The sequence below is a fragment of the Aegilops tauschii genome, chromosome 2 (genome assembly GCF_002575655.3).
Source record: "Aegilops tauschii subsp. strangulata cultivar AL8/78 chromosome 2, Aet v6.0, whole genome shotgun sequence".
Lineage (NCBI taxonomy): Eukaryota > Viridiplantae > Streptophyta > Magnoliopsida > Poales > Poaceae > Aegilops > Aegilops tauschii.
In genome coordinates, this window is record NC_053036.3 from 551,686,825 (window position 1) to 551,702,563 (window position 15,739).

General features: G+C 42.6%; 1 protein-coding gene across 1 annotated transcript; it reads right to left on the reverse strand.

The window, feature by feature from the left end:
- Window positions 1–3,863: 3,863 nt before the first annotated feature.
- Window positions 3,864–15,329, reverse strand: LOC109760055 (uncharacterized). Its single transcript, XM_040399696.3, has 13 exons — window positions 14,801–15,329; window positions 13,546–14,685; window positions 13,016–13,340; window positions 12,189–12,444; window positions 11,875–12,091; window positions 11,046–11,395; window positions 10,368–10,889; window positions 8,544–9,744; window positions 8,085–8,438; window positions 7,614–7,851; window positions 4,806–7,381; window positions 4,570–4,706; window positions 3,864–4,364 (listed from the first exon to the last, which is right to left on the reverse strand). The coding sequence occupies exons 1-13, from the start codon at window positions 14,849–14,851 to the stop codon at window positions 4,058–4,060; spliced, it is 7,674 nt and encodes a 2,557-aa protein (XP_040255630.1). The 5' UTR covers window positions 14,852–15,329; the 3' UTR covers window positions 3,864–4,057.
- Window positions 15,330–15,739: the final 410 nt, after the last annotated feature.

Sequence of the window (15,739 nt, forward strand, 5' to 3'; positions counted from 1 at the left end):
GTGAGAAGAGCTCGATCCTGCCGCACCGGGCGTGAGACGAGCGATGGACCGCGACTGGGAGAGGGCTAACCCTTCGATGAAAGTAGTGTCCGGACGACGAGGAGATGGGGCGAAGGTCGAAACGGTACGATCGCAGACAAGCCGGTGCCGGAGAAGCCGGCCACAGCCGCAGTTAGAGCCGCCGAGCCACCGTGAAGCGCCACGACACCAGGAGGCCACCACCATGCGCAGGACCGGCCTCCCCACGCCGCCGCCCACAGCCGAGCAACGGCCACGCCCGGCCGTTGCCCACCCGTTGCCCACCCGCGTCACCTGGCGAGCTCCAAGCGTCGGAGCCGCCGGACACGCACCACCATTGCCACACGCCGGAGTGCCAAGCACCATCACAGATCATGCGCATCCACGCCCTGGTCAACACCACCGGAAGCCCCACTACCCCACCGAAGCAGCACAGCCACCAGCGGCAACACCACCACCTTAGTGTTGGGTAACGTAGTAATTTTAAAAAATTTCTACGCACACGCAAGATCATGGTGATGCATAGCAACGAGAGGGGAGAGTGTTGTCCACGTACCCTCGTAGACCGAAAGCGGAAGCGTTAACACAACACGGTTGATGTAGTCGTACGTCTTCATGATCCGACCGATCAAGTACCGAACGCACGGCACCTCCGAGTTCAGCACACGTTTTGCTCGATGACGTCCCTCGAACTCCGATCCAGCCGAGTGTTGAGGGAGAGTTTCGTCAGCACGACGGCGTGGTGACGATGATGATGTTCTACCGACGCAGGGCTTCGCCTAAGCACCGCTACGATATTATCGAGGTGTAATATGGTGGAGGGGGGCACCGCACACGGCTAAGAGATCAATGATTAATTGTTGTGTCTATGGGGTGCCCCCTGCCCCCGTATATAAAGGAGCAAGGGGGGAGGCGGCCGGCCTAGGAGGAGGGCGCGCCAAGGGGGGAGTCCTAGTCCCACCGGGAGTAGGACTCCTCCTTTCCTTGTTGGAGTAGGAAAAGGGAAGGGAGAAGGAGAAAGAAGGAAGGAGGCGCCCCCCCCTCCCTAGTCCAATTCAGACTAGTCCATGGGGAGGGGTGCGGCCACCCTTTGGGGCCTTTCTCTCCTTTCCCGTATGGCCCATTAAGGCCCAATACGAATTCCCTCCGGTACTCCGAAAAATACCCGAATCACTCGGAACCTTTCCGATGTCCGAATATAGTCGTCCAATATATCGATTTTTACGTCTCGACCATTTCGAGACTCCTTGTCAAGTCCCTGATCTCATCCGGGACTCCAAACTCCTTCGGTACATCAAAACATATAAACTCATAATATAACTGTCATCGTAACGTTAAGCGTGCGGACCCTTCGGGTTCGAGAACTATGTAGACATGACCGAGACACCTCTCCGGTCAATAACCAATAGCGGAACCTGGATGCTCATATTGGCTCCCACATATTCTACGAAGATCTTTATCGGTCAAACCGCATAACAACATACGTTGTTCCCTTTGTCATCGGTATGTTACTTGCCCGAGATTCGATCGTCGGTATCTCAATACCTAGTTCAATCTCGTTACCGGCAAGTCTTTTTACTCGTTCCGTAATACATCATCCCGCAACTAACTCATTAGTTACAATGCTTGCAAGGCTTATAGTGATGTGCATTACCGAGTGGGCCCAGAGATACCTCTCCGAAAATCGGAGTGACAAATCCTAATCTCGAAATACGCCAACCCAACAAGTACCTTTGGAGACACCTGTACAGCACCTTTATAATCACCCAGTTACATTGTGACGTTTGGTAGCACACAAAGTGTTCCTCTGGTAAACGGGAGTTGCATAATCTCATAGTCATAGGAACATGTATAAGTCATGAAGAAAGCAATAGCAACATACTAAACGATCGAGTGCTAAGCTAACGGAATGGGTCAAGTCAATCACATCATTAGGAGAATGAATGATGTGATCTCGTTAATCAAATGACAACCCATGTCAATGGCTAGGAAATTTAACCATCTTTGATCAACGAGCTAGTCAAGTAGAGGCATACTAGTGACACTCTGTTTGTCTATGTATTCACACATGTATTATGTTTCCGGTTAATACAATTCTAGCATGAATAATAAACATTTATCATGATATAAGGAAATAAATAATAACTTTATTATTGCCTCTAGGGCATATTTCCTTCAGTTAGCAGGGTCGTCAGCCGTCCCCGCCGCCACCAACCACCACCACCAACCAGATCTGGGCAGAGACACCCAGATCTGCCGCCAGAGCAACCCGACTCCCTGGAGCCCCACAAGCCATCGCTGGAGAGGGGAGGGGCCGACGGACAGGAGGGGGCGCCCCACGATGCTGGCCACCTGCGCGCGGGAGGAGACACCCTGCCACCACCGGCGGCGGCGAGGAAGGGGAGACCGTGACGAGGAGCCGGGGGCGGCGGCGCTAGGGTTGCTGCCCGCGGGGGCGACTCGAGGGTGGAGCGGTCCTTCCAGCAACTTTTTCTTTCATTTTCAGCAATTTCAATTAACGACTCTTTTTTCTTGAAAAGAAAAGAAAAGAAAAGCCAGCAATAGGTGTGGGGATTAATTGAGAAGTGATCAAAACGTTCAAGAGGCAGAGAAAGGGCCCAACGCTTTCTGTAAGCTCGTTCCCCATAATTAGATGGGGGAACATCACATGCGTGGGTACCGGCGAAATCTCTACTTCTAATGGAGCAGTTGGTAGTCTCGCTTCCAGGTTTTTTTTTCGTCCCACCTTTCATGGTTTTTTTGGTACTTCCTCCCACCTTCGCTGGTTTTTTTTCGTAGATTTTTTCGTCCCCTCCCCCCACTTCATCGGTTTATTTTCACGTCACCCTCTCACACAACGAAAGAAATCTGAACAGATCGGAACTTTCCATACTGGCGCAAGTTATTTAGTAATGTAGAATCAATCACGAACAATCTCTAAAGATCAAATCTAAATTAATTAACCTTACCTTAAATCACTCAATCACATTAATTAGAAAACAAATAATTGATTTTCAGAAAAATCGCTCAATCACATTAACCTTACCTTAACTCACGGATGGTAATCAATCTCCAAACAAAGGAAACAATACATCGAGGGAGCAGTAAATAAACTCCCTTTCTTATGACATGTATATGATCTTTCCTTCCCTCTCAGTTGTCGAGCGTTCTTGATTCTGGAGGCCGATGCTTGGGCTGCGTCACTGGGTCGCAACGGTGCCGGAGGAAGAGGACGGCGAGGCCGGGTGCCGCGGCACCGCGTTGGCCGTGGCCGGTGAAGGGGGCGAAGAAGGGCGGCTTCCCTGGCCCTGGCCGTGGCCGTGGCTCTGGGAGTTGGTGTGGTGGAAGCGGCACTTGAAGGACCCGACGTGGGTGGCCGGCGCGCAGACGCACTTGGAAGCGGGCCCGTGGCCCCACGCCGGACGGCGCCGACGCCGACCCGGGCCACCTCCTCCGCGTATTCTTGGAGCTGTGGCTGGCCGATTTACATGAAATTAATTCCCTCAGTTGTGGTGGCAAATATAATACACATAATCCATATTGTTATGCACTAGCGTATGTGTGTGTGAAATAGATGGATTATGGTCCCGTACCTAATAAGATGGATACGTGTGTGTGTTAGAGAGAGAGAGGGAGAGGGGGAGAGAGTGAGGAAGAGGGAAGGAGAGAGTGTGTGTGAGGATTTGATGGTAAAAATGGTCGCCAATGTCACTTGATATGTATAAGAATATTAACATTAAATTTTTAAAGTTAATGTGGCCCCGTTGCAACGCACGGGCGTTGTTCTAGTATAGCATCGTAAGGTAGCTTGACAATCTCTCCTTGAAGCCAAGTGCACGGTAACGAAAAGGGCACAAACACAAGTCACCAGTACATAGGTCAACGAGTAGGGTCAACAGTACATTCTAAGCAAAACACAGCACTTGCTATACTTTGGTTCAAGCTTCTACGGTGATGGGATATACAAGATTTTCTACAATGCAGGTAAATGTTTCGCAATAGGGGAACTGCAGCGCCTACGGGCTATGACTACAGCAGCTCACTTCTTGCCGCGGCCCTTGGACTTTTTCGATTTCTTCTTGCCCTTCTGCTTCTGCACCGCCTTTTTGGAAGTTGAGGCGGCTTCTCCCGTGTCAGGCTCATCGTCATCTGACCATCCGTCGGCTTCAGCGAGAGGCAGGAGAGCATCCGCTGCAGCATCGTTCCTCCTGTCATTCATGGCTTTTTCTCTCATTTGCTTTGTAAACATGCTTAGCCTCGCAGCAGTCAACAGGCGGAAGATCAGCGGCAGTTTGTTCTCATTTTGCAGCAGCTTCTCCACAGCAAGACACGCATTTCTCTTCGCCCTGTGATGACAACCAATTTTCACGCGCAAGTGGTAAATTTTCAGAAGACATGGGGATAACCTAGTCATGTCTCTTACACTAGACTTGAAGGTACATATCATGCAGAAAGATTTCACTCTGCAATCTACATGCCTATCAAATGCAATGTGGCATTTGTGCTGCCTGTAAGAAATTTACAGTTGGCCCTAAATTAACATTTGCTTACCTGTCAGAACCATTTTCGAACTCACTGCAGACGCGCCTGATGTCTTCCAGCAATCGTTTATCAATCCCTGATATAAAGCCACTTTCCAGCCATGGAAGGGCACTTATAAGGAATTCAATAACAGCCCGTGGATCTCTCTGTAGAAATTAGCTTTTTTAGAATAACTTGGCAGCTGGGAACAGTGGGACAAACTGGACGATGATAACAAAGCAAGCATTATAACATATGAAACTCACCAGGCCTTCCCTGTTGGCTCGAAGACTCGCAAGCTTCTCAAAGAGTACCTCAATAGAATCTATCTCACTCCTACGCTCCATCTCATTATCTAGTACAGCCTTAGGAATGTTTCCAGAAATAACATTGCCAGACTTATCACCATCAGTTTCTTCAGGCAACGGAGTTTCCTGCTTTACAGAACTTGGTTCTTCAGGACACAGAAGAGCCATTATCTTTGAAACATCATGCAAATCCTCTTTGCTAATCATATAAGCATTTAAGTTTTGACAGACTACTGGGCCCTTGGGTGAACCAATAACTACCATATTATCTCCGATTGCGGCGAGTGCATCAGCAAGCTCACTTGTGAAGTTGTTCGGTGTGCGAGACTTCATTTGCAAAGCACGTACAATCTTCTGAGAGAACTCCAAAGGTAAATCCTTAAACACTTCATTCCTCAGGAGGTTACTTGTGACCTCATAGCAATCCCCCAGAGAAAGGGTAAGGATCAGTGGATAAAGTGTAACAACTAGTCTAAGGAGGACTTGTTTGTATGAAGTACTAGAAGGACTTGAAGTCTTATGCACCCATTCCTGGAGCATATGTTTGGTCGTCAAGATAGTCATAATTGTATGATACATGAAATGGCCTGATGAGCATGCCAAACGATGAAGATCGGAATCTGGGCTCGAGTTAGATACCAGGCAGGTGTCAATGTAAACCTTGCTGGTACGGCACTCCAACATATTGACCAACAGAGATTTCGTGCAGCATATAAAATCATTTTGTATTAAGCATGATGAAGCCATAAAACCAAGGCACTCCATAAGACCCACATAGCATATTGGGGATATGTAGTCTAGTTCATCCTTCCACTTCACATTGAAGGTAAAATCAAGAGAACGCTTAAAGTTCAAGATCAAGGAGGATCTATCACCACCACTGTCAAGAAATCTCTTGAAATATTGAAAAAATTCTGCCCACTCAGAATTATTGTCCAGGTGCTGCAGCAATCTTGAAAGTAGCTCTTCGTCCAATTGTGCTGCATGAAGCAGGAGCATGGTTGTTCTCCCAAGATGCCCATGAGTCAGTTTTTTATTTTCCGGGCGAAGATTTGCACCAAGAGAATCAGCAATCAATCCATATGCAGCTGGTGAGTCAAGTATACGCAAGAGGCTCCTTGTTGTCCCATCTCTCCACAGAAGAAAAACTAACTCAAAGAAGCGACGCTCGCAGAGAACAAAAAAGCTTCTTAACTTCATGGAACTTTTTGTCATACTGAACTGTGGTTCTTCCAAAAACTTTGCTATCTCATTTATGATAAAGATAGTTCTCACCAGTGTATAAGAAGATGATGGATTTGGAGAAATTTGAACAATGGACTCCAACTTCTTAAGTACACTGAAACCAACAGAAGACAGCTCATTCATCCAGAAACACTGAGCACATGAATGGCACTGCAGGGCACCCAAGAAACATCTGTTGCCATCTTGCTGCAAAGAATTTCTGCCAGTAGTAGAAAGCCAACTTGCATTCACGTTAAGTACCACATATCTGTCAACTTCACCATCCTTTCTCAATCCAAAGTACTTAGCACAAAGATCTTCATACATAATTGCATAATCATTTAATTCTGGACCATCGGTGTGGCAGAGATGAGATAGTACTTTGATTATGATTGACTTCCAGTGATTCCAAACATAAAACAGAGTTTGGGGTGACATCTGGTTAGAGGCCAGCATATCAGTACAACTATTTTCATCTTCAGATCCTGCCCCTAATTCTATGTTGTATCCAGACGCTCGAGACTGGAGATGAACATCAAGAATCGAACGGGAAGCAACAAGTTCAACTAACAAGTTTGCACATTTTCTGCCCTCAAGCAAAGTGCAATTTAAACTGGGAAGAGACTTATTCACATCTGACAGTGCATCAGCTTCCACGCAAACAAAGCGGTAGAAGCACTCAGAGACCTTTTCCGCCATCTCTTTGGCTCTTGAAAGCAATTGTTCCTTCTCTGCATATCTTTTGGGAGGCCACCCTCTGCTATTTGAGGACCACAAGGAATCCACAATGATATGGAGTAGGAGAAGCCGTGTCGCATCCTCAAACAAGCCTGCCTTCTCGAGCATGTCTACCTCCAGTAAGACATCTCCATTATGCTTTACAATTCCTGCAGCTTCTAGGAAATTACCCATTTCCATCTCCAAACTCAACAGTTCATCAACAAGATTCCTAGAATTTAGGAATGCACGTACATCATCCATAGAGCTGAAAGCTTTAACAAAAGGCATCATATGCTTTATGTCACCACGCTCAAAATAATGTTGAGCACAATTATCCAGATACTTTGTTCTAATTGCAGAAACCTCCAAGGATTTTGAATTCTCAAGTGAATGTTCCTCTTCTAACTGTTGCAGAAACTGCAAGCCCAGATTGAATAAATTTTTCCCTTTCGAGCACATGGAGAAAAACTTTGTGTAACATTTAGCTTTCAAGAACACTTCAGCTGCCTCCAACCAGCATTCAGCCATAGCAAAACAATCACCAGCATCCTCAAGTTTAGAAGTACCACATTTTTGCATATAGACCATACCTATGGCAATGCAAGGAACACAATGTTTAGTCAGACAGAGCTACGTGAAGTGTGAGGTAAAACTATCCATATGAAAGCTCAAAAATAGCATAGCTGTAATTTATGTAGGGATATCATTTCGAAAAAACTTTATGAAATTTGATGATATTTACTTATATGAGAGCTCTTTAAGAACAACATAAAGCATTATGGCATTATGGACACAGCTTGGAAATTATGAGAGTTGACAGACCTGCTTTTTTGTAGTCTCCTAATTTGATATAGCATGTAGCAGCTTTCTCATGCATGCCTATGGACTCGTAAATCTCTGATGCTGTTTGCAACGAAGCCTTGCCCAACTCCAAATTTGTTGAGATGACATGGTTAGCAGTCGCTACAAGTCCAGCAGCTCTTGCCAACTTTTCTCTGTGTGCATCACCGGCCTTTTCGAAGCACATAGTAGCCATCTCGAATTGCCCCTCATTGAATAACTATAAAAAAGAGAGAACATGTGACATGGAACAGAAATGGTACAACTGTAATAAGTAGATATGCGCCATGACCCGCCTAACAAAGAATTTGTGTGCATAGAACAACTGTGAGACAAAAGACCATGAATTTCACAAGATTAAGAGGACACACAAAATCACTCAATAGGCAACATAATGCATAGCATGGTATATTAAAATTGGCTTTCCAGACTAAACAAGTAAAGATCACCAACCTTGGTGCCCCGTAGCCTCCAATCATCACTGCTGCTCCCCGTCTGCATTGCCTGAATGAGGGAAGAATCTAGTAATCTAACTTCTACTAGACACAACTTCTTCCAGTAGTCAAACATTGGTCGACAGTAATCCTCTGTATTTTCACATATCCAGAGTCTTTGCCTAGTGCGTGTGATTGCAACATATAGTTGCTTCAGCTCTGAACAGAGAAGATAATGCTTGCTTCTGTCGAAACCCGGATGAGAGATCTCCTCAGAGTGTGATATAATATCTTTATCTTTCATGTAGCCATAGAGAACTCTCCATTTGTTTCTTAAAGGTGACGAACCAAAAAAGTTGTACAACAGCACATCCTACACAATATCTCTGAAGTAAGTATACATTTTGAAACAATGTGTTCTACAATTAAAACACTTCGCAAAATGAACACAGATGAAACTGAATTTATAGGCCCATACCTGAAACTCAAGGCCCTTGCATTCAACAATAGTCAAAACAAGAGCTTGTTTACCAACAAGATCAATAATTTGTTTTTTCGCAGCATCATCACGAACTAATATGACTTGCTCAGCACCAAACCCACGCAGGTTACCATGTTTAGTTTTGCTTTCTCCAAAAATAGTCATAATTGCATTTTCATCATTATCAGACTCCAGCAGCACAGGAGCTTCTCCATATACAAGTCCAGTCTCTGGATTGAGCTTGTCAACACTTGACGGGAAAAAGAAGTACAGAAGGCTCATGATACTTTGTGCCATACGGAGGATGCCAGAATGTGTGCGGAAATTTTGAGACAGTTGGAACATATCAGAGAGATGGGGTTTTTCCCCATGTTTAAGTCCTTGATTAGACGCTTCAGTTTCTGAGAGGAATGTAGTATAAAAAAGCGAACGGATATCTTCAAACCTGAAATCGATACCCCTTGCTATAGTCTGTGCAGTATCACCGGCAAAAAGGAATCCTTCCTTGATGTTCATACAGACATACTTCAGAAGTGCAATCTGTGTCATGGTGAGATCCTGTACCTCATCTATGTAAACAAAATCCACCATATCGCCATGGTAGCCCTCAGATGCAAGACTGCTGTGAAGACTATTGACGAAATCTGACAAATCGAACTCCTTGGCAGTGCATTTCATGCTCTCATATTCAAGGAATATATCATAAATTCTATCTCTCTTCTCATTGTTCAAACATGAAAATCTTTTATCTGAAAGCATCACATAATCCTGTCTTCCCAGTTTGCCAATATAAGGCCTACTTGCTTGATATGCACCCTTTATATGAGAAATTATTTCAGTGAAGATAGTGGAAGCAGCAAATTTCTTTGTTAGATCTGCATTAAAACGAGGCCAGTAGAAAGTAGCAAATTTTTCATAGGGAACTTCCTTCAATTCAATAAAAGTTTGCACCGCAGGAGATCTTGAGTGGCCTCTCTCAAAGCTTGTCTTCATTTCACCATAAAACGCATCAAAAAATGATGTCCGGCATGTTTCATCAAGCATCATCAAAAACTTACGATATGTTATAGTAAGAGGATAGTGCTCATGAGGTAGATCACGAAAACTGTCAGGAATTTCTGTAAACTCTTCCAGGTCATCCATGATGTCATGCATGTGAAGAATGCTAGACTGATCTGAGACATCACCGGTGCCAAATCTATAATGGATTGAAGTAAATTAGAATTAATACAAGAATTAAAGTTGGCACAAATCATAAAAGAAGCTAAGGGAACATCTTTCAAAGAAATCATTGCAATGTATAATAATTTCAAAAAAGAGCACCAAGCGTGCCTTGGTTAGCTAGTCATGTGAATGTGAGTGGTTGAGGATGCGCCCAGCCCAGCCGCATTCAGGGCCTGCAAAGTGGTGCTCATGATTTGTCTTTCTCTTTTATAAAAAGCCACTAGGGTAGTCCCAATATGTGTAGTTTTTTTTATAGTTCCAAAAATCATATTTAAAGATAAAACATGGATAAAAGATTGACCCTTCAAAAGGGTATGATAAAGGGTCTAAAGAATATGATGTTAGAAATGCTATAGAACATAGTAAGTGGAAAAAAACTGAGCCAACTCGTTGTTTCGCCCCTGTTTATAATCATGCACTAACCATACACGCATCATGCATGATCACGAACGGCGACTCACGTCAATATCACAACACAACTCTACGACACTCGTGCACACATTTCTGTCCACTTTAAATAATTTTATGAAAATCATTTTCAAAATGGTGTAAACATATGGAATACTTTTAAAGAGGGATCCAATTCAACAGACTTACCTTTTAAGTCCGCAGATGTGATCTTTTATAGCTGAACATAACTTCGGGCTTACAGTGATAAATACTTGTTTCACGAAACTGTCTCCTCCATTCTTAAGTGGCATAATATTATTGTCATCTACCCCAGATAAATCAGCTGCATCGAAATTTAGACCTTGGGATGCAATCAGTGACTGTTGCTCTTTTTGAATCAGCTTCATAGTCAATACAGTTGTCTTTCCAGTGCCTGACCTCCCAAGAATAAAACTAGTGAGCGGGAATTGGACTATAATCTGCTCTTCATCAGTCAGTTCAAAGGGGATGTCGATTTCAGACCCATCAGTAGCTGTCAGCAAATGCTTTGCCACACCAGATGATAAGGAGTAGAATTTCATCAGCAAGAAGCTTTCACTAACTTTTGAGTTCTCCATGGCATATGATGTATCCACGAGATTATGCTCTTCATGAGCATCGACATTGCAATCCTTATTAAAGCGGATAATATCATGCTCAATATGCCAAACCATAGGAACCTCCAGCTTCCTGTTATACACAGCAAAAAAAGGAGAGGAAAAATTAGAAGAATTTTCTACATGCAGTTCATTTGTAGGCATGACTATTCACAAACAGTTTATCTCTCTAAGTATCAGAGGTAGAAAAAAATCCAAGGAACCGGAGGACAATAGAAGAAACACATACCCCTGTGTCTGCACCCTCCTGCAATGATCCAGGTAATCATCCGTGTACATGGAAAATAGATTTTCGAGATGTTGAACAGTTCTGGCAACATTTTGCTGTGACACTAGGTCCCAAATTCTTATTATCTGAAAATACCTTCCTTCGGTTTTCTCCACGTCAGTACTCCAAACAAGATACAGGTTCCTGACCTTGTATATTTTTGCAATATGAGAAGCACCAGGTATATCAATGTTCTTAACTGTTGTCCTCCAACCATCTCCGAGTCTGATAAGCTTTTGGAGTACTTCCTTCCTGAGCTGGGTTGATTTTAGTTTGGTGAAAGACTTTCTAAACTCGTCACTAAGAACGACCTGTTGAATATATGAATACCAAAAGCGGATCATGAGAAATGTGTATACGAAAAAAAATGAAAGAACAGTGTGTTCTTCAAGAAAACTAGGGGGTTCACAAGATGAAACGTACTGAAAACTAGAAAAGAACCACATAATTGGCATAGTAGCATGGTACAAAGTAGCACATGTCCTGAAAATCTTAATTACAAACATCTCACCATCCAATTACAGAGCAAACAGCCTAGCAGAGACGAGCGAACCCCGGCCTATTCATGATTCCAAATAGTAAAAGACAAACCTATTCATGATCACCAACAAAATCACACTGTAAAGGAAGTGTATATTCAGTGAACCCGACCTCCCCGACAACAGCATGAGTCTCATAACACACACATACATAAATGTGGTTTGCATTCTGGATAATTAAGTGCAGAGACATATTATAAAAAATATGAAAGTATGTTCAAAGTCAAACAAACTGAAACCATGGAACTTACCTTCCATCTGGTTTTGCTAAAAACCGCTGAATCAGCATTAAGAAGATCATCAAGTTCATCAAGCTCTTGCTTTACTTGGACAACTAACTTACAGATGGCTGCATCGTTAGTGGCACAGAAAACACATTTACGTCTTTCTGCATCAGCAACAAGGTCTGTCCATTCGGTCCCACTTTTAGACAGCGTATGAGCATTGCCAACAGTCCAAAGACAGTGCCTGCATGAATAAAGCATCCATCAGATAATTTATATCATCAGTCTGACATACTTTGAACATCAATAGAAACAAGGGACCGTAAAATAATGATACACACCTTGCTCTAGTGAGAGCAACATTTGTTCTTCGGTTATCAGCAAGAAACCCGACAACTCCACTCTCATTGGATCTAACTGTCGATAGTATTATTATATCATCCTCTTCTCCTTGGAAACCATCAGTGGATTTCACCCGCACATGAAAGCCATCACATGTATCATATTTTTTGCCAAGTCGGCTTTTAATTGCATCAACTTGAGCTTTATATGGAGAGACCACGCCGATGCTGAGCCCTTGGTCCATCCTTTTCCAAGCTGCATAAAAAACATAAATGGTATGCTTACTGATCTTTAGAGATCAATTTTTGGATAAGGCTACAGAAAGAATTCTCTTCAGCAAATTTAATTTGATTCTGTATCACCAAATCAATGCTTTTCCACTACGAAGTATAAAGATAATAAAAGTTACTAAAGCGGGTCCATGCAGTGGCCAATAACTCTAATAGAGCATAATGTTTCATCTTTCATGTCATCTACTTACTGTTCTCCTTTTTCTAAATAAAATGTAACATTGTTTACGAAACAAGGGCAGTATAATTGAAATTTGATAAAGCCGGATTGATGCAATTAGCCAATTACCATATCACAAGGTACACATAGAAAACTGGACTCCCGAACATACACTATTGTAGAGAACACCTTTCTACCAATAATTGTTATGCAGTATGAAGACAATGTAAGCCTCTAAAGATGGTATGACTGTTATGCAGTATGCAGTACAAGAACAGAGGACCATGTAAGCTTGTATTAGCCAAGTAGCTTTATGAAAAATAACTAGAAAGTATATTAATGTTAAATAAAGGATTAGGGTTCAGCTTAGACATACATATAAAGATGGTTTGGATTAGGTGCAAAACAACAGCAACTTCAACCATGTTTCTGCGACTGTTTCCTGTGCCCTCTTTGTCTTCCCTTCCATCAGTGACATTTATAAACGTGTAGCTGCCAAAAGGGAGGCATGTGTAATGCTTGTTATAACTTGGAGACAGGACATTGGAACCATCTAAAATCTTCCTCTCATAAAACTGAGTATTTGGAAATAAGCTGATACAAGGATTCATGCGATACTGTATATTCAGCAAATGTTTATCAAATTTGAGCATAACCAATCTCCCAAATAGACTTGTCTCAAATCCAGCTTCTTTGCATACCTAGAGATAAACAATGAAAGGTAAGACTTAAGAATATCAAAAGCAGATCAATAACAATGGAACATGAAAGAAAGATAAGGCCGTTACATTTTTTTCAAAAAAAAAAATAGTGTTTCAGTATCAGAAGTTTATCTTGTTGATAAATGCACCAATATAACTAATAAATGAAACAAGACAATATAAAGACGGTAAGGCAAAACCTTACTTTGCTTTTAGCCATTGCACTCAGCTGACAGTCATCTCCTACCAAAACAACATGTTTTAACCAATGCAGACGTAATGGGATCACCAATTCACACTCCCGCACTTGAGCAGCCTCATCAACAATTAATACATCGAGGGGTGCAATATTCATGTGATGTAACCGATAAGAGCTAGAGGTTGTACAGAAAAGAAGTGTTGCATTACGTATGCAGTAGCTCTGGACCCAGTTTTTGTCTACTCCAGTTGGTAAATTAAGCGAGTGTAGCAGATCTTTAAGCAATTTAAGGCATGACGACCTTGCTCCATCAAATTCCTTCTCAATAGAAGATATAGGCTGTGCACAAACATAGTTTTCAGTGGACAGACAACCAAAGCCCCTTTTCAAACCCTCGTCAGTCAAGTCTACATTGCACAGAAGGGTGCCAAATTTTTCCAGCATATTAAGCAACGAAGATATATTTATGACACTATCATGAGAAAAGCACCTTCCAGGAAGGTGAACCCACAAATTCATTATGCATCTTTTCAGAGCTATTGCTACCGCATCAAATTGTTTCTTTATGAAGTCCAGAAAGCACATTGGATCAATTTTGCCATCATCCTCAAGATGCATATCATAGCGTGAAGCACAGTCTTCGAAAAAGGATATCATTGAAGCTATTCTGTAGTTCCATCCGGACAACGATGAAAAGCATTCCACAAGTTCAACGACACGAAAGTCCAAGAAAACTTCCTTAAGATCCTCAGGGATGTCCATGTTAGACCTGCTCCCAAATAGCAAGATATCTCCAAGAGAAGAAGGTAGACAAATGCTGTCAATGTGCTCATTCAAATCCTTCAAGGTTTGAAGGAAACGAGTGCAAACTCCAACAACAGCAACATTTGTGGGAGCACAAGTAAGAGTTCTGCATTTCAAACATGCCAAAACCCACAGTAAAGCGCTAACCGTCTTGGTCTTGCCAGTACCTGGTGGACCCCATATAAGCTTCATGAGGTTCACATGCCCACATTGTACAGCTGAGATGACAGATTCAATAGCATCCACTTGTGATTGATTAAGCTTAACTGGCATTAGTTGCTCTGTGAAAGAAGCTAAACAGCCCCCATCCTGTTTAACACAGATACGGCAAACATCCTCACCCTGCAACAGAGCCAACAAAGAGGAGTTCAAAAAGTTAGGCCCCTTACCAATTTATAATGGTGATGAAAATATAGCAAGTAAAACTAAAACATGCGTAGTATTCATGTGATATTACCAGATTTGTGGGGGATAAGAGCGACTTGATTACTGTGAAATTGCCATTCATGTGCGTATCAAGGTAAGTGCTTTCCAAATCCGTATGTTTGTCATGATATTATTGAGAAATATTGCATGTTTGAGTTTGTTCAAGTCTTCTTCTTCCGAACCAATATTCTTTGCAACTTTAACTCTGAAGCCCTTCTGGTATTCATCATCCATAGAAATCCCAGTGATCATTGCCAAGCAATATGTCACACCATAGCAGTTTAAGTCATCTGCAGCTTCAGGTTTTATGCTAGACAAAATAAATATGTCACCATTCCTCGCAGAATAAGCCCCGGTGGAAAAACCAGCATCATTGTCCCAAAAGTCCACATCCATAAAATATGATCCTGGTTTTCCTTCTACCTCCATGGACAGTATTTTCGACGAGGGTGCTTCACTGATGAGTTCAAGGCATGACCACAGATCTGACCTTGTTTCTTCAATCAGAGGCACACGATAAGACGTGAGATAGTGATCAAGTGACTTGAAGTTGCAGGGAATAGTCTCAACCTAAACACAAAAGAAGTCATGGATGAAATATGGTTGTAGGTACTCCCTCCGGTCCTAAATATAAGTCTTTTTAGAGATTCCGATATGGACTACATACTAAGCAAAATGAGTGAATCTACACTCTAAAATACGTCTATATACATCCATATGTAGTTCATATTGAAAATCTCTAAAAAGACTTATATTTAGGAACGGAGGGGGTAGCAGAGAAGATTCTCCGACAGTTCCATGAGCACACAAATGGCACGTAAGTAATGCTAACAAAATAGCTATCTGCTCAATTTCATTTACTGCAAGAACAAGCAAGGTTCAATACTGGGCTTAAGCTGCTCTCATCAACCATAGACATAATTTTCAAACAATTTATAGTTTCTGCCACCAGGTTGTACAGCATCAACAT